General features: G+C 43.4%; 1 protein-coding gene across 2 annotated transcripts; it reads left to right on the top strand.

Annotated features, from left to right (window-relative positions):
* The first annotated feature begins 395 nt into the window (after positions 1-395).
* Positions 396-13,628, top strand: RGD3 (ROOT GROWTH DEFECTIVE 3). Of its 2 annotated transcripts, XM_048696493.2 has the most exons (29): positions 396-664; positions 952-1,102; positions 1,601-1,695; positions 2,154-2,374; positions 2,479-2,536; positions 2,675-2,756; positions 3,245-3,591; positions 4,003-4,111; positions 4,192-4,837; positions 4,925-5,057; positions 5,153-5,221; positions 5,432-5,643; positions 5,780-6,017; positions 6,607-6,780; positions 7,120-7,542; positions 7,628-8,065; positions 8,195-8,314; positions 8,399-8,887; positions 9,054-9,592; positions 9,764-10,253; positions 10,378-10,446; positions 11,038-11,142; positions 11,229-11,447; positions 11,547-11,801; positions 11,883-11,932; positions 12,362-12,471; positions 12,559-12,641; positions 12,780-12,992; positions 13,063-13,628. In XM_048696493.2, the coding sequence occupies exons 2-29, from the start codon at positions 1,051-1,053 to the stop codon at positions 13,231-13,233; spliced, it is 6,210 nt and encodes a 2,069-aa protein (XP_048552450.2). In that variant the 5' UTR covers positions 396-664; positions 952-1,050; the 3' UTR covers positions 13,234-13,628. The 2 variants fall into 2 exon arrangements, with proteins under 2 accessions (XP_048552450.2, XP_048552453.2); XM_048696496.2 differs by lacking the exons at positions 396-664; positions 952-1,102; positions 1,601-1,695; ... (1 more) ...; positions 2,479-2,536; positions 2,675-2,756 and having other exon boundaries at positions 3,395-3,591; positions 4,019-4,111.
* Positions 13,629-22,275: the final 8,647 nt, after the last annotated feature.

The following is a 22,275-nucleotide window of genomic DNA, read 5'->3' as shown; positions in this document are numbered from 1 at the left end:
TTTCGGGTCCTTAGGGTTTCATGATATTCGTTGGGCCTGGTGGGCCCTGGACAAGGTCGAGGCCGGGCTCCCTCACGTCAGGTGCCCTAGGTTTTGGACACGTCAAATATGGAGAGAGGCCGTGGTGTGACGGAGAGAAAAATAGGTTGACTTCAGATATAAGACAGAAAAAACATGTCGTTCACGAAGAAGAAGAAGAAGAAGAAGAAGAAGAAGAAGAAGAAAGCCCACATCCACGTAGGGAGAGAGGAGAAGAGAGAGCCCAGCGAGGGAAAGGAGAAAGAAAGAAAGATGGGCCCAAGTCCAAAGGCCGGCCCGAGGTGGTGGAAGGGAAGGGAAGGGAAGCAGGTCGCCTATAAAATAACACCCTCGCCACGGCAGTTGGAACCCCCCACCCCATGCCCCCAACCCCGACCCGGTAGCCAGCCCTCTGGAGTCGGTCGGTTGGACTCGACCAGGAAGGAAGGAAGCAGCGACCGAGCCCGGGCGCGCGCGTGAGGGAGGATTGGGCTCGCCACCCCGACCCCACACCGCCCCTCCCTCCCCTCCCCTCCCCTCCCCGGCGGGGGCTCTTCCTCCCTCCTCCCGCGATCCCCTTCTCCCTCCCCCGTCGCCGCCGCGCTCCACCTCCCACCTCGCCGGCGTCCCTACTCCGCCACCCCCGGTACGCCTCCCGCCCTCCCCCCTCTCTCTCGCTCTCGATTTGTCTCTTCTCTTTTGCCGCGCGCCTTCTCCCCCCGTACGGATAAGACTGGATCGCCGCGCGCGCGCACGGGCTCCCCTCCCTCCGCCGCAATCCGCCTCGCGCGCACAGGCCCCGCAGCGCCTCGTGCGCCGCCTCCGCGGATTTCGAATCCAATTTGAAACCGTCAGCCGCGCCCGCCCCGTGCGCGCGCATGTCCGTTACCTGCGCTCGCCCTCACCCGTCCCGTGTTGTTGTTTGCTGAGCAGGCATGCGGCGGAGCGATTGATTGATTGATTGATTGATTGATTTGGAGTGAAGCACCGCCCGCCGCCGAGTGGATTCGAGTGGATGAGTGCCACCCCAGTATGGCCGCGCAGAGCTCCTCCCGCCTTCACCGCCTCCTCACATTGCTCGACAGTATCCTTCCCTCCTTCCCTTCCTTCCTACTTGCATACTACACTATTATTATTATTATTATTATTATTATTATTGTTTTTTGGGTTCATTTACTCCATGCAACTGCCTGCTGTGTTCATTCACTTCTAGTTTGTTTGTTTGTTTGTTTGTGCCCATTCTCTCTCTGGACAAAACAAAACAACACCAGTTGGAATGGAGTGTGTCGAGTTAGCCATGCTTAATAATAATAATAATAACCCTACTGTTTAGTTTAGCCACCTACGTAATGTAACATGATGTGGTGTGATGTTCAGTGCCTTTCATCACCATCATCTCTTCTGCAAACTTTCCTTCAACCTCACCTAGCTCAGTTGGATTGGAGTTTCAAGTTAGCCATGCTTCATAATAAATAATAATAACCATACTGCTTGCCAACCTATATAATGTACTGTTATGTGATGTTTAGTGCCTCGTCACCATCATCATCTCTTCTGCAAAGTTTCCTTTAACCTGACTTAGCTGGTTCGACACAAGCGACAAGGTTCGCGGCCGCACGCCAGATCGGAGAAATCGCAAGGACACATCCCCAGGAGCTAAATGCTCTGTTGAAAAAGGTATGCAAACCTGGAAGGAACCCTTCAACTGCTCGCCTAGTATGCTCCATGCTGTGCTGGTCAAGCCATGATGTATGAAGGAATGCATGGTTTTGTAGCTGCATCACTTCATTCTTGTTTTTCTTTGATACCACATGATTTCATCCTACATTGTTTCCTCTGTTATATGTTACATCTTCGGTTATGTCTAAGTTGATCCGTCAAATAGCAGTTCTGTTGGCTATATATATATGACCTCACCTACGCATGCATGTTCGAATGTTGATTCGTATTTTTATGGAGCAATCCAAGTACTCACATATGTTCAGTCAGATTAAATTATGACTCAATACTGTTATGATATCAACATGCTAGCATATATGCTATGCATAGTTTACTGGAGAGCGGCCAGCTTTCATTCTCTATACATTATGCACGTAATGGTGGCTGAACGTTATGCTGTCATGTGCCAATTTTAGGTGTCTCAGTACCTTCGTAGTAAGAATTGGGACACGAGGGTTGCTGCAGCTCAGGCGATCGGTTCCATAGCAGAGAATGTCAAGCACACGTCAGTCAAAGACTTGTTTGCAGCCGTGGAAGCAGAAAAACATGCTTCTGGGTTATCTGATGAAACTGGTGATGTTGCGTCAGCATTGCCACGCCCTGATACTACTGCAACATCTGAGCTTGCTTTTGGAAGGTTTGATGCATTTGGTTTCCCAATGTTTTGTTCACTTCCCTCTTTCTGTCTTGTTCCCATCTCTTAAAATGAAGAGACTAATAATGCTGTTCTTTTTGTCACAGCTTTGATATAAACAGGGTACTGGAATTTGGGTCTCCTTTGTTGTCATCGGGTGGACAGGTGCATCTTTTGTGCCATTATTCTTGCTCCTCAATATTTGATGAACACAACTAAAATGTTTTGGATTTCTTTCGTATCACATCAATGAAGTAAAGAGTTTGGTCTGACTACTTGAGTTCTCTCTGTTTTGATTGCTAGGAATTCGATGTTGCTAACGATAATGGCAAGAATCCATCAGACCGCTTAGCTCGCCAAAAGCAAAATCTTCGGCGGCGTTTAGGTACGTTATTTTTCTTACTATGTATGGTAAAGCACAATCTGTTTCCAAGATTTAATTAATGTTTCATCTTATTGTTGGCCGGTGTTCACAAAATATAGATTGTTGTGAGATTATAGATTTAAAGATGGATAACTAGCCTTTTTGTCAGTTAATTGTAATATCAATTTTTGTAATGCATTTTCTTGAGTGCCCTACATTAGAATTCTGCCGATCAGTTTGAATTCGTATATTGGTGATCACTAAATACCAAGTAGCTATTTTTCTGACCAATTATATTGCGCTGCTTACATCTATTGGATTTGCTGAGATTGCGAGCAGGGGTTAAAATACCATTAGTTGCTCCTTTGTTCCCTTTTGCTTAATATATGTGATGCAAAGTGCTATCTGATCTCATATAGGATCTCGTGTGCTGTTTCCATAATGTCTACTTCGCATATTTCCAGTGTTATTTTGGATTGGTTTCATACTTCTTTCTTATTCTAGTGCAGGTCTTGATGTGTGCGAGCAGTTTATGGATTTCAATGACGTTTTCAAAGATGAGGATCTTCTTGCCCAAAAGAATTATTGGGGTGCAAATGCCCAAAACAATGGATTTTATTCGTATAATAGTGGTCAGAATATTCAGCACTTGGTTGCCTCCATGGTTCCTAGGTATCCAAAACATTCTACTTTTCGACCTAAGCGGCTAAGTGCCAGGGAACGTAATATGCTGAAGCGGAAAGCAAAGAGCAACGCAAAGGATCATACAAAGTCTATACCGGAGGATGATGAGGTTGTGCTAAAAAATTCTTCATCGTCCAATGGAGCTTCTTCTGACCAAGCTGGCACATATAACGTAAGGATCAATCAATCACATATGTACTAAAATGTATTTGATTTACTTTCGTGAGATGTTTAATTCATATATAAGATACCTCATTCTTGAAATAATCTAAAGGATCAGCAAATTTATGCCTGCTAGTATTTTTATTTTTCCAATATTTCAAAGCATAAAAGCAGTAAAATTTTGTTTCCTATCAATTGCTGGCATAGATTGTAGTATGCCTACATATGTGGCATGGTGCAAGTGGCTGATACACTTCACTTGCCTTGGTATTCTTGTGCTTAATACATGGGCAAGTTTGCTAGTTTGTTATTACTGTTGCTTTGTCTGGCAATTAGACGTTACTTCTGCAGTAGCATTCCTAGGAGGATGGCTTTGTCTTCAATCCATGATGATTTGATAATTTCATTTCCCTAATTTCAGGATGCTTCTGACACAGTTGCAGATGAAGACAATGTGGAGTACAGTGACAGTGGGAGATGGCCTTTTCAACAGTTTGTTGATCAGCTTATTCTTGACATGTTTGACCCTAGTAAGCGCATGTCCCAACTCCAACATTTGTCTCTTTTTTGTGTTGCTTATATCCTTTAACTGAGTTTTGTTTCCTTTTAGTTTGGGAAGTTCGCCATGGCACCATTATGGCTTTGAGGGAAATTTTGACGCATCAAGGTGCTTGTGCTGGAGTATATTTCCCTGATCTGAGCTCACCTTTTGCTGATCTGGATGATAAAACTGATTCTGGCACCCTGAAAAAGCCTCATGGTATTGATCTTAATGAAGACATTGACGCGGAACAACTTGAACCAGTTTTGAAGAGACATAAGAAAGAAGAGCCAAATCCTTCTGAGATTATGCTTGAACCAGTTGTTGAGAGACATATGGAAGAGGAGAAGCCAAATCCTTCCGAGATTATGGACATTGACGTGGATAAGGAGCTGGTCAATCCTGTTGATTCCAAAGCCGAGGCAGGTTTGAGTAATGTGCTCACTGTATCGAGTGGTGAACCTAATTCTGCTCATGTAAAGGATGAGCCAGAGTTGCAGCTTGATAATTCAACTGATCCCTCTAAAGTGGAAACATCATGTACATCACTCCACAGTGCACTCAACTCAGCATCAAATCCAAGTTCTGTTGTACATGCTCCTGACAATTCAAAATATCTGAAACTGATGAAATTGGCCAAGTACTCGTGTATGAAGAATTGGGAGTTCCTTCAAGATTGTGCAATTCGTTTCCTTTGCGCTCTCTCATTGGACCGGTATGCATTTCTGGACTTCAAGATGGGCATGCTTATATTTCCTTTTCTTCATTAGCCTTACTTCTGCACACCTTATTCTGCTTGCAGCTTTGGTGATTATGTATCTGATCAAGTGGTTGCCCCTGTCCGTGAAACTTGCGCTCAAGCTCTTGGTGCTGTTCTGAAGTACATGCATCCTTCTTTAGTGTGCCATACACTAAATATCTTGTTGCAAATGCAGGTATGTGTTGTAGTTATCTGTCTCATGGTCATCCATTTCTAAAACAAAACATTCACTTTTGTCGTCACTGTCATCTCTTTTATTTGTTTTTTCAGCGCAGGCAAGAGTGGGAAGTTCGTCATGGGAGCCTCCTTGGAATTAAATACCTGGTTGCGGTTCGCAAGGTGATTGCTAATCGAGCAACTGATCACCTATATAAGATTTTATTTCCATATTGCGCTGTTATGTGATTGACTACACCTTGGGCTTTGTACAACTCATGTCAATCTAGATGCTCCAGTGTGCACTATTAATGGCTTGTTCATCCATATTGATGTATGAATTGATGCCCAATCTGTATACAAAATTGATAATACCGTTTTCTGCCTCACCAGGAAATGCTTAAAGATCTGTTTGAGTATGTCCTTCATGCTTGTAAAGCTGGTCTGGAAGATCCGGATGATGATGTCCGTGCTGTAGCTGCAGAGGCCCTGATCCCGGCTGCTGCTTCTTTAGTTAGACTAAATGATCAATTTCTGAATTCAGTTGTGATGTTGTTATGGGATATATTGCTTGACCTTGATGACCTAAGCCCATCTACAAGCAGGTATCACTCAATCTTGTGTCGTGTGGCAAACATACATTAGCGTAAAGTTGAGCATAAGCCAAAGATTCTTTGACCAATTTATGGCTGTTCTTTCATCTTCTGAAACTAAACTGTTAACATTTCTTTTCTATTTCAGTGTAATGAATTTGTTAGCTGAGATATATTCGCAACCAGAGATGGTTCCAAAGATGCTTGGTACGGCAGCCTTAAGCGAGAGAGAATTTGATCTAAACAAAGCTACTCAGATGGCTGAGCAAGAAGACAAGTTGGCATACAGTGAGAACCCTTATGTTTTAGCCACACTGACACCCCGTTTGTGGCCTTTTATGAGACACAGTATTACTTCAGTCCGGCGTTCTGCTATACGAACATTGGTAAGAATTACTTGGAATTTAGGATCCACTTTGGTTTATTGTGCTGATGTATCAGGCATTCTGGACTTTTTGAATTGAGTTATAGAAAGAACCGTCATTGTTCAGTGAGAAATTTCTACAACATGTGGTGCAGCAGTCTGAGCCATCTGGCTACTTTTGCAACTTCGTTTACTAAAGAAATCACCAGAGTTTTGGAATTGATTTATAGAAATTAGCAGTCATTACCATTCAATCACATGTCTCTAAAGCCGATGTAGTTCAGCAGCTTTGAATCATCTGGCTAATCCCTTTTTCAGCTTTGTTTACTAAAGAAACAACCTGCCATGAGATACTTTTGCCAGTCGCAAGAACTGAATAATGCAATTTTGTTGCCTTTAGTGCAAGTCCACGTCTTACATTTGCATCAGTTTTGAGCCATCGGGCTAATGTTTTATGCAACTTTCTTTAGTAAAATTTTACTTTGAGTTGTTCTTTTCAGCCTCAAGTATGGAATAATGCAATTTCATCGCCATTATGTATACTGAATTTTGCGAGTCCACTTGTATCATTATGCTTTCCTAGTTAACTGTGAAGTTTTGACTGTTCGTAGGAGAGGCTTCTTGAGGTTTGCAACACCAGGAGTTCAGCTGGAGACGCCTCATCTAATTTCTGGCCTACATCCATATTAGGTGATTCACTGCAGGTTGCCTTCCAGAATATACTTTTGGAGTCGAATGATGAGATTCTTCAATCTTCTGAAAGGGCTTGGAAACTTCTACTTCAGGTTGATGTTCTGGACTTCTTGGCATTTTGTAAAGGACTTCACTACAAATCTGACGTCAGATTTTTGACCATGGCAAATCGAACCTTTTTTATGGCAATTTGTGTTTACTGAGGATGACAAGTTTAGTTGGCAAGCATGGCAAATCCGCCTCTGTTTGTTTTCTTGCCAGGAAATTGCCATGCTCATAAACTAAAATTGCCATAAAAAACGTTCAAGTTGCCATGTTTAAAAATCTGGCGTCAGAGTTTTAGCATTACCGTTTGTAAATACCCAGAAACTTTAGTAATCTTGTCTATCATAGGATGGTATTAACAAACAAAACCATCTTTGCTATTGCAGTGCCCTGAGAAAGACCTTGAGTGTGCTGCAATATCATATTTTGGTAATTGGGTACAACTTGCTACGACTCCATATGGCTCAACATTGGATTCTACAAAAATGTTTATGCCAGTTGCCCTTCCCCGAGGAAGCCGTTCAAGAGCTGCAAAGATAAGGTCTGCAAAGCTAGAACATGAAAGTTCAAGAATGGTATCTTTTGGTTCTACAGGAGAAAATACTTCACACGAGAAGCAATTCGATCTTTCTTCAAATGTTCCAAAGATAATCGTGGGGGCCGATTCTGACAAATCTGTTACCCATACACGAGTGCTAACAGCAATGGCCCTTGGGCTTTTTGCCTCGAAGTTGCCAGTTGGCTCGTGGCAAGTTGTTCTTACTCCACTTGCTAATGATGTCATGTCTCTTTCAGGAGTCCAGAGACAGGTTAGAAATGGCCGCATTATATTAGTGTGTTAATATCTTCACTCCAGAACTATTTGCATTGTACTGATCTGTTTTGTTGATCCAGGTGGCTTCTATGGTTATTGTTTCTTGGTTTAAAGATCTCAGAGGAAGAGATCTCGCTGCAGTGGGCACATTGCTAGCTTTCTTCTCCTCTGTGAAAGAGTATCTTTTGGACTTGCTGTCTTGCTCTGATCCGGCATTTCCAACAAAAGGCTCTGTGCTTCCCTATTCTGAACTTGCAAGGACATACACAAAGATGCGCAATGAAGCCACTAATTTATTCCGCACAGTAGAGTCTTGTGCTGTTTTCAAAGATTATGCCAGCAGCTTAAATTTTAACGCTGACATGCTGAGCGTTGATGATGCTATTAATTTTGCTTCAAAGCTGTCGTTACCCACTGAGTTTGATCTTCCTTCGTACAGTGAGAAAATTGTCCTGAATAACATAGAGTCAGCTAAACAAGGCCTGTTGTCCACATCAGGCTACTTGAAGTGTGTTCAGGTGTGTGTCTTCTCCAGTTATTGTCTGTTTATATTTGTGTTAAAATGTTGAAGGTCTGTGTTACATTATTCTTGGTCGGTCCATGGTTGCATCTTCACATAAGTTAACTCATTTAATATTGTTATGCAGAACAATTTGCACGTCACTGTCTCTTCTTTGGTGGCTTCTGCTGTCGTCTGGATGTCGGGGTTACCAAGCAAGTTGAATCCAGTCATTTTACCTTTAATGGCTGCAATAAAAAGAGAACAGGTAAAACATGTAGCCTTGTGCTTACTTTAGCAGTTCTACTTTGTCAATTTAGCATATGAATTTAGATGTTTCCATGTCATGCAGGAGGAACTACTTCAAGACAAAGCAGCAGATGCACTTGCGGAGCTCATTTTTGGTTGTGTTGGTCGGAAGCCAGGCCCCAATGACAAGCTTACAAAGAACCTCTGCACCTTAGCATGCACTGATATCAGCGAGACACCTCAAGCTGCAGTTATTAATTCAATACAGGTTATCGAGGACCAAAATTTGTTGTCAATCGGGAAGCGTTTTAGCAACCACAAATCCAGGGGTCATGTGAATTCTGGCGGTGAAGAAAGAACAAAAACGGAAGGTTATGTAAGTCGTCGTGGATCAGAGTTGGCTTTAAAGCATCTCTGTGAGAAATTTGGATCATCATTATTTGAAAAACTCCCCAAGTTATGGGATTGCCTTACCGAGTTTCTTGAACCTATTAAGATCGAAGATGACATTCAGAAAGATGATCCGAGTATCACACAACTAGGCAGGTCTTGTGAGGATAAGGACCCACAGTCCCTCATAAATAACATCCAGGTTTGTTCCATCAGGACTTAATGTGGATTCAGTGTTATGTGGCTGTGACAGTTATATTCTATAGGCAATAGGCTTAGATCGTCATGTCAAATCATTTAGTCTAGACTTATTTGGCTGCATTTCAGTCACATGTCCATGCTTCTAATGGTGTGCCTGATTGTTGCAGGTTGTTCGTTCAATTACACCTCACCTGCCTGAGCCCTTGAGGCCTCAGCTGTTAAGGCTCCTTCCCTGCATTCTTGGGTGCGCGCGTCATTCTCATGTGGCTGTTAGGTTAGCTGCTGCCAGGTGTATCACGTCAATGGCGAAGTCACTGACTGGTAATGTGATGGTAGTTGTCATAGAAAATGCCATTCCAATGTTGTCGGATTCATCTTCTGTGTGTGCAAGACAAGGAGCTGGGATGCTTTTGAGCCTTCTTGTTCAGGGTTTGGCTGTGGAGTTGGTTCCTTATGCTCCTTTCCTTGTTGTACCTCTTCTGAGGTGCATGAGCGACCCTGATGGATCTGTTAGGCAGTCCGTCACTCACAGTTTCGCTGCTTTGGTCCCTTTGCTGCCATTAGCGAAGGGAGTTCCGCTACCAAGTGGATTAAGTGAGCGCTTATATAGCAGCACAGAAGATGCACAGTTTCTGGAACAACTCCTTGACAACTCTCAAATTGATGATCACAAGCTCAACATTCATCTAAGTGTTGAGTTGCGCAGGTTTGTAACTATCATTAAAGTTCCTTAGTCAGAATTTGGCTTCATGATGGCATTCTACTTTATTGAAATTGTTTATTTTCCATGCATAAAAATGAAATTGTCATGTAAGTTGAGTCTAGCTTTGCTTCATATGTTGATGTTTTTTAAAAAAAAAAAAATCTTGTTTGTCAGGTACCAGCAAGAAGGAATCAACTGGTTAGCATTCCTTAGACGGTTTAAGTTACATGGAATTTTATGTGATGACATGGGGCTTGGCAAGACACTCCAGGCGTCTGCTATCGTAGCAAGTGATATTGCCGAGTCCCGTGCACGGAATGATGACAAAGATCCAAAATCTTTGATTATCTGTCCTTCTACATTAGTGGCACACTGGGAATACGAAGTGGAGAAATACATAGATAGCTCTATCATGAAACCTCTTCAGTACATTGGCTCGTCACAAGACAGGATGACGCTCCGTGCTCAATTCGATAAATTCAATGTCATCATAACATCGTATGATATTATACGCAAGGATATCGATTTTCTCGAGAGTGTCATTTGGAACTATTGTGTTCTGGATGAAGGGCACATAATAAAGAACTCAAGATCTAAAATAACGTCTGCTGTGAAGCAGTTGAAAGCACAGCACCGTCTTATCTTGAGTGGAACTCCTATTCAGGTATACCTTAAGCTGCTCTCTATTTGTGTTCACATATTCATTTATGTCTGTCCTTTGTGGATAGTAAATTAGCTGCCATTGATTTAATTATTTCTATAAGTTGACACATTCTCTTGAACCGCAGAACAATGTATTGGAATTGTGGTCGCTATTTGACTTCCTTATGCCAGGGTTTCTTGGAACAGAAAAACAGGTAAGTTGTGTGCTATGAATCTGTACTTCCTTATGGAACCGATTGATAGTAACTTTTAGTCTGCTCTAGCCTCCTACTCCCTGCATCCCAACACAGAGTTACTATCAATGACTAGAATTTATCCTAGCATATCTAAAAGTAACTATCATGGTGTGTTCCATCAGAGTCACAGGCTTAATATTATCAGTTAAGACTAGAATTTGAACAACAATGACTTCATTAATATTTGCTTGTTAGTTAAAGAATGGTCATCTGGCCTTCGTGGTATGTGTATTTTTTTATTCTAGAGTCTATAGACACCACAACAACTAAAATTATGAGCCATTACACTTTCTTACATATGATGTTTAGTATGTGCTAGGCTGCATCATAAAATGATTTATTTCAACTAGTCTATGAATGATAAACCTCAAAGTGGAATACATATACAAACCAAAGAAAGTAGACACACCTTTCTTATTTAGACCTCAACCAGCTGAAAATAAGTTCTTTCCTAAAGATGCAATCCATACTACTCTCGTCAAAAGCACATATTCCATCGTGGAAGCTATCTTGGTATGCTGAAATCTGACCAAACATTGCTTTGCACAGTTCCAATCTACATATGGGAAACCACTGATAGCAGCTAAAGATTCCAAATGTTCAGCAAAGGATGCTGAAGCAGGCATTCTTGCAATGGAGGCACTTCATAAACAGGTTTTTATCTTGTGTCTTACAGTACATTTTAGAAATAACACTATATTATTGCCTTATTGATAAATAAATTAACCTTGCTATACCAGGTCATGCCATTTCTACTCAGAAGAACCAAGGATGAAGTCTTATCGGATCTTCCAGAGAAGATTATCCAGGACAGACATTGCAATCTCAGCCACTTACAGCTGAAACTTTATGACAAGTTCTCCAGCTCCAATGTGAAAGAAGAGATTTCAACCATAGTAAAAGCAGACGAATCAGAGCCATCCACCTCTCAACCAAAGGCAACTCGCCATGTGTTCCAGGTGCTACACTTTGCCAACTCTTTCTTGTTTCTTCATTCTGTAGTATCCTGTTTTAGTACTACCCTCTAAATGGATCGATATTCTTTTGTAATAACGCAGGCACTACAATACCTGTTGAAGCTCTGCAGCCATCCTTTACTTGTAATTGGGGAGAGCCCACCTGACTATATTGTGGAGCATCTAAAGGAGATAGGTATGGGAACTGGTGATGAACTGCATGAGCTGCACCACTCTCCTAAGCTTGTTGCTCTTCAAGAGATATTGCAAGAGTGTGGTATAGGATCAGAAATATCTAGTCCTGATGCTTCTGCGGCTGTTGGGCAACACAGAGTTTTGATTTTTGCTCAACATAAGGTATTGAGTCTGTTTCTCTGTGATGTCTCTTGTTTCTCTCTTCTGATTTCATCCTTATTCTGTTCTCAACTTCTTCTGTAGGCTTTCCTTGACATTATTGAGAAGGACCTGTTTCAGTCCCATATGAGAAGGTGAGTTTTATGCCATTTTCATACCTATATTGGTTGCATCTAGATACGCATTATTTCATATTCAGCAAATATCATTTGGTGTTGTATTCACATTTAGTAGCAGGTGATGCAAATATTCTGCAAGAACGTTGCTGTATGTAGTACCATTATGTGCCTCACCTTCTGTTTTACTGTTTAAGGAGTCCTGTATGCTTAAATATTTCAGAATCGCTGCTGCTGCTGAACTGTCTAATGCGTAAACTTGAGTTTGGATACCACTGATTAAATTGACCAAAAACTAATTTAGGCTGTTAGTTTTATTGTAATTTTGCTGCCATTTTGCATTTCTGCAGCATTTAAAGTCATCAAGAGTTAATGTGCATTATTATATCATCATATCGCCTTCACCAGGCAAGCCATCTGATTAGGGTGATTTTGGTAATGTTGCAGTGTCACGTATTTGCGACTTGATGGCTCTGTTCAAACAGACAAGAGATTTGAAATTGTCAAAACGTTCAATTCGGACCCAACCATCGATGTGCTTCTACTAACGACTCATGGTAGGTTCAAGGAATTCCTTGTGAAGTGGCGTTCTTACTCCTTGGCATGCTAGAAAGGCTTGCTTAGATGATTCTTGTTTGTTGCAGTCGGCGGTCTGGGCTTGAATTTGACGTCTGCCGACACTTTGGTCTTCATGGAACATGATTGGAACCCAATGAAGGATCTCCAGGTTCGTCTTTTGCATCTGAACAGAGGGACAGTGCCTTTTTTTCCCCGCATTAATTAGAATCCATATGCAGCTTTTCCGACTATTACTGCCTTCAGATTTTTACTTTGTCCTCTGATGAATGTAATTCTGCTGGGACAGGCAATGGACAGAGCACATCGTCTGGGCCAAAGGAAAGTTGTGAATGTGCACCGTCTCATCATGCGTGGCACCCTGGAGGAGAAAGTGATGAGTCTCCAGCGGTTCAAGGTGTCGGTCGCCAACGCGGTCATAAATTCTGAGAACGCGAGCCTGAAGACCATGAACACTGACCAGCTACTCGATTTGTTCACTTCGACCCCTGCTTCCAGAAAGGTAAGATAGTTGGGACAAACTAGTTCCCCTGTGGTATGAACTCATTCCTAATCCTATCTCCAATGTGCAGGCGTCGGTTCTCCCAAGCAGTTCGAGCGCCACGGAAGAAGATAGCAACAAGGGGAAACCGGGTCGCAAGGGCCTCAAGTCAATCCTGAGTGGGCTGGACGAGCTGTGGGACCAGTCGCAGTACGCGGACGAGTATGATATGAACCAGTTCCTGGCGAAGCTAAACGGGTGAAGCTCACCTCGTATCATATGATGGCGGCTCGCTTGCTCGTGTACAGTGTAGAGTAAATTGGAACTGAATTTGGTCTGTCTAGTAGGCTCACATATTTTTTGTTTTTTGCCAGCCTTGGAGATCTTTCTTGTTTTAGTTTAAATACCTAGAGAGAAAAAAAGAGAAGAAGATGGCAAGATCTTGGACAAGTTGGCTAACAAGCAACCAGTTATAGGTGATTGAGATGGATATCTCAATTCTTTTGCCGCTTTTGGTTTTGGTAGGAGAGGGGGTTAGATGGATGGGCCACAAGAGCCTGTGAAGTTTTGGGGAGTTTGTGTACGCTCTGCTTATTTTATGATATAAGAGTGTAGCTCCTTTAAAATTCATAATCCAATTGCAATTTTCACTGGTGATGATGTGGAGTGAAGCAGTCCCACAATACTATAGGGTTGCAAGCCAAACTGACATAATCATGAAGTGTAGTGTTGCAGTTTTGATTCATTTAAAATACCAAGATAATGAGGAAGTGATGCGTTCTTGCCCCTCACCATATAAGACTTTACCTTGATGGATTGTTTGTTTGAAATTACAAATTCTTTTCAGTATATATGTGTGAATTATTTGATGAAATCACCATCTACTTTGGTCAGTGACTAGTTGATTGTTTGTTGTGCATTGAATTGAATTGAATTGAATTTTGATGATGAAGAATTTACCTTGATGTTGTTAAGCTTAGATGATGTTGTTTCCTTGAATAATTAGTTTCCTTGGCGGAACAAGTGGGGCGTGGGAATGGTTCAAGTATCCATCCATCCATTTGAACAAACAATGTGGGATATGAGCAAGCAGGAATGGGTTGGGTTGGGTGGGGGGAGGCGCCTGAACCATCCACCTCACCTCGTTATGCATGAACTGGATTGCTCGGCGTGAGGTGAACCGAGAAGAGCATTGGCATTTGGCGAGGTGCTTTGCTCGGGTCGGGTCGAGGACAACGCCCTGTCAACGGGTGTGCCGTGGATGACCCGGCAAGGCAATGCAAGTTAACAGCTACGTACTAGCTAGCTGCTGTCAAACTTTCTCAAAAATTCAGTTTCGTCTTTCAGTTAGGATTTCCCTTTCTTTCTTCAGTAATTATTATATAGTGAATCAAGCCAAGCAGCCGCGAGCGAGTCTCCTCTTCCTTGTCTTGTACTACCTCGTCTCGCCTCGCTTGAGTTTGAGTGAGTGAGTTGGGCCTGACAGCAACGGCGAGCGGCGGCCAATCATGGCGTCAACCCGGACCGTGTCCACCCAGTATGCACCATCATGTCTCTCATTTTCACAATCCAAGTGCGTGCCATTTTTCATATGCAATTTTTTTTTTTGGGACAGCCGGTCGAGTGTACCACAAGTCTACTTCTGTGTATCTTGTCTATCAGGAAGAACTACCCAAGTCATTTCATTTTCAACATCATGGTTTTCTTTTCTTTTTTCCAGACTTCACTTCATCTTTCTTGGGGTTAATGTAACTAGACACCATATATATAACCGTGTCCTTCCCACCCCGACTGCCCAAGGATCTCACCGGGGACATCACTATAGAGGTCTCTAGCAACCTCGTCGCCACATTCCTATGCACAGACAGAAAACAACACAAATCTTTAAAATTGTACATGTTTTAATTATTCTTCCACTTTTTTCAAAAAATGTTTGAAATTTATTCACAATATTAAATTTTTTTAGAAATTTTTAGGAATTTCATTTTTTGTTCACGTTTTTCAAAAAAGGTTTGACATTTTGAAATTTATCACATTGTTCAAATAGTTTGTAAATTCAATTTTTTTTTCACAAATTGTTCATGCTTTGGAAAAATTATTTCGATTTTTGTTTTTAATTTCAGTATTTATTTAATGGTTTCAAAAAATGTTCAACACTTTCCAAAAAGTAATGCTTTCAGTTTTGCGTTGGCAAAATTTTGAATCACGAGCTACAGTATTTTCACAAACCGCAAGGTAATATAATCACGGAGCAGCTTCAGTATTCTTGAACTACACATTCCCGCTACATCTATGGTGAGCCAATGCCTGCCAAGTTGGCTGCCCGTCTGTGCGTCCTGGTGCTATATAACGCGGCATGCGTCATATAAGACGTCCCGTATAAGATGCACAGTCCATTTGGCCACTTGAGGGAGGAGGTTCGCGTGTCAATTCTCGAAAGCTCAGCTCTTGTCTTTGCTAGTCGTTGTTTTCCTATGTTGGAGCTAGCTAGCTAGTGTTGAGTGTTGACAGCTACGTCACCAGTAGGACAAGCATGGCCAGCTACGTTGGGTTTGGGTAGGTAGGACGAGCGGCCGCTCGCTCTTCTTCTTCTTCTTCTTCTTCTTCTTCTTCTTCTTCTTCTTCTTCTTCTTCTCCTCCTTCTTCTTCTTCTTCTTCTTACGTGCCTATGTGGTGTAGCCGGGTAGCTTACTGCTGGTGCACGCAGGAGTGGTCTTATGGAACACTTGCTAGCCAACTCTAACAAAGTTGTCATATGTCTTGATTGTCATGATAATTGTCATTACGATGATTTTGATTTAAAAGTGACATTCTAGCAAAGTTGTTAACATGCATTCAGATCGCCATAATTTATGAAGCTCGCTCAAAAAACGAGCTTCTAGCCTCCAAATTTGAGGCTATCGAGTCCCCTTTGAAGCTTGCTCTATATCCAACCGCCAACGCGGGAGATAAGTTCCAGCTTCTTCCGCCTCTCGCAACACGGCCGGGTTTTGAAGCTGCGCGGCCTCTCTGGCATCACCAACGAGCAATCACCCGGTCATAATGCCACAACCACCCCCTTGAATTTCAGTGGCGCATCGTTGGATGGCTGCCACGTGACATCATCTCCTAGCTTGCATGTGAGTAGGCAGGGAGGTGCCATGTGAACAGTCAGAAGGCATGTGAGCAGGCCGCCACACTGTTTGTTACCGGGATACACGCCCTTTGACCGTCCATAGCCAACCACATGCCGCCTCCCGAACTGGCTTGTTAACGACACATGCGCTGGCCTATAAAAGGCTGGCGCCCTACTGCTTTATTAGACTCAATTTTTTAGGGCCATTTGCATTTTTGTCCCTAACTCGAACCATCTACTCAGATTTGTCCTTAATTTTGAAGCCTGCTCAAATTTGCCCCTCTGCCGTTAGGTGCCCTTGCAGAAATGCCCCTCTGCACCGTTGCCGTTCGGTCAAAGGGCTTTGACCGTCTCGAAAAAATAGCAAAAAAAATCAAAAAAAATCTGAAATTTTGTGGGATCAAAGGTACTCAGGTGTGCAAGGTGCGTGCAAATTTTCATGCTATTTAGACATTCCAGGAGCTCGTGGCAAAGGAAAATAATAAATCTGTACGAGCCCAATTTTGTTTTGCCACGAGCTCCTGAAATGTTAGATAGCATGAAAATTTGCATGCACCTTGCACACCTGAGTACCCTTCGATCCCACAAAATTTCAGATTTTTTGCTATTTTTTCGAGACGATCAAAGTTCTTTGACCAGACGGTAATAACGTAGAAGGGCATTTCTATAAGGGCAAGTAATGGTGGAGGGGCAAACTTAAACATGCTTTGAAATTAGGGGCAAATCTGAGTAGTGGGTTTGAGTTAGGGATACAAATGTAAAAGACCTTTTTTTTTATGTTGGTTGTTTTGATTTTGTGCCGTGAAAGAGAATTTTAAGCAGGGAGTGAGAGAACTCAGAGTTGTCAACATGGCACAAAATCACGTGGAAATATACGTGGCTCCTCAGGACGTGAGCGATGCAGAGTCCATTTGGCCACTTGACGAGGTGGTTCGCATGTCAATTTTGGCAAGCTCAGTTCTTGTCCTTGCTAGTCGCTTTTTTCCTGTGTATATGGAGTGGAGTAGACAGTGACCACAAGTTAGGGCCAGTCAGCTAGCCCAGCCACCCAGCCTCCCTCTCTCAGTGCACTGTTGAGTAGAGTAGGTAGGAGGAGCGGCCGGCCTTCGTGTTCCTGTTAGGCCTTCGTGGTGTGGCTAGGTAGCTGCCACTCACGCGGGCTTAGGGCCAGCCAGGGGGACGCAGCTTCGGTGCTTTAAAGGCATCTGCCTTTAGGTCACTAACGTGTGGACCAGCCATTTATTGGGTCCATATGTCGTAGACACAAAGGCAGGTGCCTTAAGGCACCGAAACATTGTCCCAGCCAGGGATCGTCTTCATCTTCACCGAGGATCTTCAGTTTCGTGTTATATATGCCGTCTCTTGTCGGAGGGACAATGCGTTTTATCCGCATTAGATTATTTGTCTTTGCTATTAACTAGTAAATGTATACGTGCAATATGCACGTTGATATCTAGGAGGAGATTAATTACATGTTCATATTATTAGTCCCCCTCGTCTCCTTGTGTCGTCCCCGCGGGCGACCCGTGGGGAACCCTAGCCGCCGTCCTCTCGGCCCTTCTCCGCCTCCCCCTCTCCTTGCCGCCGTCCGCAGCGCCGCCGGGCAAAGCTTGGCCGGCTGGGCGGCGGCGGGGCGTCTCTACCTCTTGTCCGTCGTGGCTGGCGCGGGGTAGCCAGATCGGCGGAGCGCCGGGCTAGCGTGGGGCCGGGCTGTGCAGCGGGCGGGTTTCTTGGCGACGTCGTGCGTGGCGGCCTGCTCGCGGTGTGGTGACGGCTGCGTGGTGGGCGAGATCAGTGGTCGCGGGCACTGCCGGGTTCAGACCGGATCCAATTCTGGGTCTTCGGCTTGAACGCCGTCGGCCGCCGCGGGGTGGTGGTAGTCGTTGCTGACCACGCCGAATCGCTAGATTCGGCGCCTGGAGATCTACGATGGATTCTTCTTGATCCTACTTCATGGTGGGTTGAGCCCCATGGCTCTCTCATCTCTGCAGGTTTCGGTTCGTGGTCCGTTGCCGGATCCGGAGCCGACAGAGGTTTGGTGGTATAGGATGGGGACCGGAGGAAACTTTGATCGGCTTGTTCGGTCCGGCATCGGTGATGTCTCTCAATGCCGTTACCCTCCGTGGAGGTGATGTCGAGGTCTCTCCTATCCACCTCCGAACCCCTCCCGGACGAAAGTCTAAAATTCAGTTTGGATTGGGCGGCGGCAGCGTTCTTCGCGTCGTACCCTCCATGGAGGCGCTGTCTTGGGAGGTTCTGCTGTTCGGCGGAGAGATGCTGTGGGTGATGGACTCCGCGTAGACGATGTGGATGTTGCCAGGAGGTGCGACATTGTTTCTACCGCGTCGATGATGACGAGTATTGGCGGCATGGTGCAGCTGGATATCAATGACAGATGCGGCTGGATGGACGAGCGCAGGGCGGTGGCGCTGTCTGGCGCCATGGTGGCGTTGCCAGCTGACCTGGCAAGGTCTTTGCGTCAGTACCTGCTCTGAAGATGGCTAGGTGGATGACGGTGGCGGTAGCCTCGGTGAGTGCGCCAGACCGGTGTGTGACCCATTCCCGGTATGTGGCTGGGATGGAGCATCCGGCATTAGATGTTAGGTTTTGGTGCGATGTCTGTTTGGTATTAGGCTCGGACATTCGGCACCCCTGCATCAAGGGGATAGGAGTAGTGACAGGTGTCGACAAGATGGTGGCTTCAGGCTTACTGATGTAATGCTTTGTAAGGTCTCCGAGAATAATTAATAAAATGGCTGCATGCATTGTCTAGATGCAGAGACCGGGGCAATGCCCCTTTTCCAAAAAAGTTCATATTAAGTAGTATGTCCACCAACTCAAACACGCCACCGTGACCGAAAGGCAACCCACACACTCACCAGCGATGCACCCCAAGAGGGTGAAGGCGCAAGCCTTAGTTGCCAGCACACCCGCCACATCGGACTGTTAGAAATATGCCCTAGAGGCAATAATAAAGTGGTTATTATTATATTTCCTTGTTCATGATAATTGTCTATTGTTCATGCTATAATTGTATTAACCGGAAACCGTAATACATGTGTGAATACATAGACCGTAATATGTCCCTAGTAAACCTCTAGTTGACTAGCTCGTTGATCAATAGATGGTCGTGGTTTCCTGACTATGGACATTGGATGTCGTTGATAATGAGATCACATCATTGGGAGAATGATTGATGGACAAGACCCAATCCTAAGCGTAGCACAAAATCGTGTAGTTCATTTGCTAAAGCTTTTTTAATGTCAAGTATCATTTCCTTAGACCATGAGATTGTGCAACTCCCGGATACCGTAGGAGTGCTTTGGGTGTGCCAAACGTCACAACGTAACTCGGTGACTATAAAGGTGCACTACAGGTATCTCCGAAAGTGTCTGTTGGGTTGGCACGAATCGAGACTGGGATTTGTCACTCCGTATGACGGAGAGGTATGTCTGGGCCCACTCGGTAATGCATAATCATAACGAGCTCAATCTGACTAAGGAGTTAGTTGATGACCCACAAGTATAGGAGATCTATCGTAGTCCTTTCGATAAGTAAGAGTGTCGAACCCCACGAGGAGCAGAAGGAAATGACAAGCAGTTTTCAGTAAGGTATTCTCTGCAAGCACTGAAATTATTGGTAACAGATAGTTTTATGATAAGGTAATTCATAATGGGTAACAAGTAACAAAAGTAAACAAGGTGCAACAAGGTGGCCCAATCCTTTTTGTAGCAAAGGACAAGCCTGGACAAACTCTTATATAAAGGAAAGCGCTCCCGAGGACACATGGGAATTATCGTCCAGCTAGTTTTCATCATGCTCATATGATTCGCATACGTTACTTTGATAATTTGATATGTGGGTGGACTGGTGCTTGGGTACTTCCCTTCCTTAGACAAGCATCCCACTTATGATTAACCCCCTCGCAAGCATCTACAAGTACGAAAGAAGAATTAAGTAAGGTAAACCTAACCATAGCATGAAACATATGGATCCAAATCAGCCCCTTACGAAGCAACGCATAAGCTAGGGTTTAAGCTTCTGTCACTCTAGCAACCCATCATCTACTTATTACTTCCCAATGCCTTCCCCTAGGTCCAAACAATGGTGAAATGTCATGTAGTCGACGTTCACATAACACCACTAGAGGAAAGACAACATACATCTCATCAAAATATCGAACGAATACCAAATTCACATGACTACTTATAATAAGACTTCTCCCATGTCCTCAGGAACAAATGTAACTACTCACAAATCATATTCATGTTCATAATCATAGGGGTATTAATGTGCATAAAGGATCTGAACATATAATCTTCCACCGAATAAATCAACTAGCATCAACTACAAGGAGTAATCAACACTACTAACAACCAACATGTACCAATCTGAGGTTTTGAGACAAAGATCGGATACAAGAGATGAACTAGGGTTTGAGAGGAGATGGTGCTGGTGAAGATGTTGATGGAGATTGACCCCCTCCCGATGAGAGGATCGATGGTGATGACGATGGTGACGATTTCCCCCTCCCGGAGGGATGTTTCCCCGGCAGAACAGCTCCGCCGGAGCTATAGATTGGTTCCGCCTCGAGACGGCGGCGCTTCATCCCGAAAGCTTCCTTCTGATTTTTTCTAGGGCGAAAGACACATTATACCAGAAGATGGGCATTGGGGGGCTTCCAGGTGGCCCACGAGGCAGGGGGGCGCGCCCAGGGGGGTAGGGCGCACCCTCCACCCTCGTGGACAGTGGGTGGCCCCCCTCTGGTGCTTTCTTTGCCCAATATTTTTAATATATTCCAAAACTGACTTCCATGGAGTTTCAGGACTTTTGGAGTTATGCGGAATATGTCTCTAATATTTGCTCCTTTTCCAGCCCAGAATTCCAGCTGCCGACATTCTCCCTCTTCATGTAAACCTTGTAAAATAAGAGAGAAAAGGCATAAGTATTGTGACATAATGTGTAATAACAACCCATAATGCAATAAATATCGATGTAAAAGCATGATGCAAAATGGACGTATCAACTCCCCCAAGCTTAGACCTCGCTTGTCCTCAAGCGGAAGCCGATATCGAAAAATATGTCCACATGTTTAGAGATAGAGGTGTCAATAAAATAAAATACGGACATGAGGGCATCATGATCATTCTTAGAATAGCAACATATATATATAGTCATATGATTTCTTATGCTAAAGTAACAATCTATTCACAATGTCAAGTACGAATCAGAAACTTCATTGAAAACTAGCAAACTATAATCTCAGTCATTGAAGCAATTGCAATTTATCATAACATCGGAAAGATTCAATATAAGAGCTTTTCAGCAAGTCCACATACTCAACTATCATTTAGTCTTTCACAATTGCTAACACTCACGCAATACTTATGGGTATGAAGTTTTAATTGGACACAGAGAAAGATAGGGGCTTATAGTTTTGCCTCCCAACCTTTTACCTCAAGGGTAACGTCAACAATAGTGCTTTATGAAAACCCACATCCAATTGGATATATATATATATATATATATATATATATATATATATCAGGATCTTTCCAACACATAGCGCTTGCCAAAGGATAAAGTGTAAAAAGGAAAGGTGAAGATCACCATGACTCTTGTATAAGGTATAAGACAAAAATAAAAGATAGGCCCTTCACAGAGGGAAGCAGAGGTTGTCATGTGCTTTTATGGTTGGATGCACAAAATTTTAATGCAAAAGAACTTCATTTTATATTGCCACTTGTGATAGGGACCTTTATTATGCAGTCCGTCGCTTTTATTTCTTCCATATCACAAGCTCATATAAAGCTTATTTTCTCCACACTAATAGATCATATATATTTAGAGAGCAATTTTTATTGCTTGCAACAATGACAACTTACTTGAAGGATCTTATTAAATCCATAGGTAGATATGGTGGACTCTCATGGCAAAACTGGGTTTAAGGATATTTGTAAGCACAAGTAGTATCTCTACTTGGTGCAAATAATTTGGCTAGAATGAGGGGGAAAGGCAAGCTCAACATGTTTGATGATCCATGACAATATAATTTATTTCGGATATAAGAAAACATAACCCATTACATTGTCTTCCTTGTCCAACATCAACTTTTTAGCATGTCATATTTCAATGAGTGCTCACAATCATAAAAGATGTCCAAGATAATATATTTATATGTGAAAACAT

This window comes from Triticum urartu, chromosome 1A, assembly GCF_056163025.1.
Source record: "Triticum urartu cultivar PI428250 chromosome 1A, HENAU_Tu73, whole genome shotgun sequence".
In the NCBI taxonomy this organism is placed as follows: domain Eukaryota; kingdom Viridiplantae; phylum Streptophyta; class Magnoliopsida; order Poales; family Poaceae; genus Triticum; species Triticum urartu.
Note: the sequence above shows the minus strand (reverse complement) of the source record. Positions and strands in the feature narration are given on the sequence as shown.

Coding starts and splice junctions, on each gene's coding strand:
- RGD3 (XM_048696493.2), top strand. CDS start 1,051: ATGGCCGCGCAGAGCTCCTCCCGCCTTCACCGCCTCCTCACATTGCTC. Junction 4,112..4,191: donor TCTTGACATGTTTGACCCTA/GTAAGCGCATGT, acceptor GTTTCCTTTTAG/TTTGGGAAGTTCGCCATGGC. Junction 5,644..5,779: donor CTAAGCCCATCTACAAGCAG/GTATCACTCAAT, acceptor TTTCTATTTCAG/TGTAATGAATTTGTTAGCTG.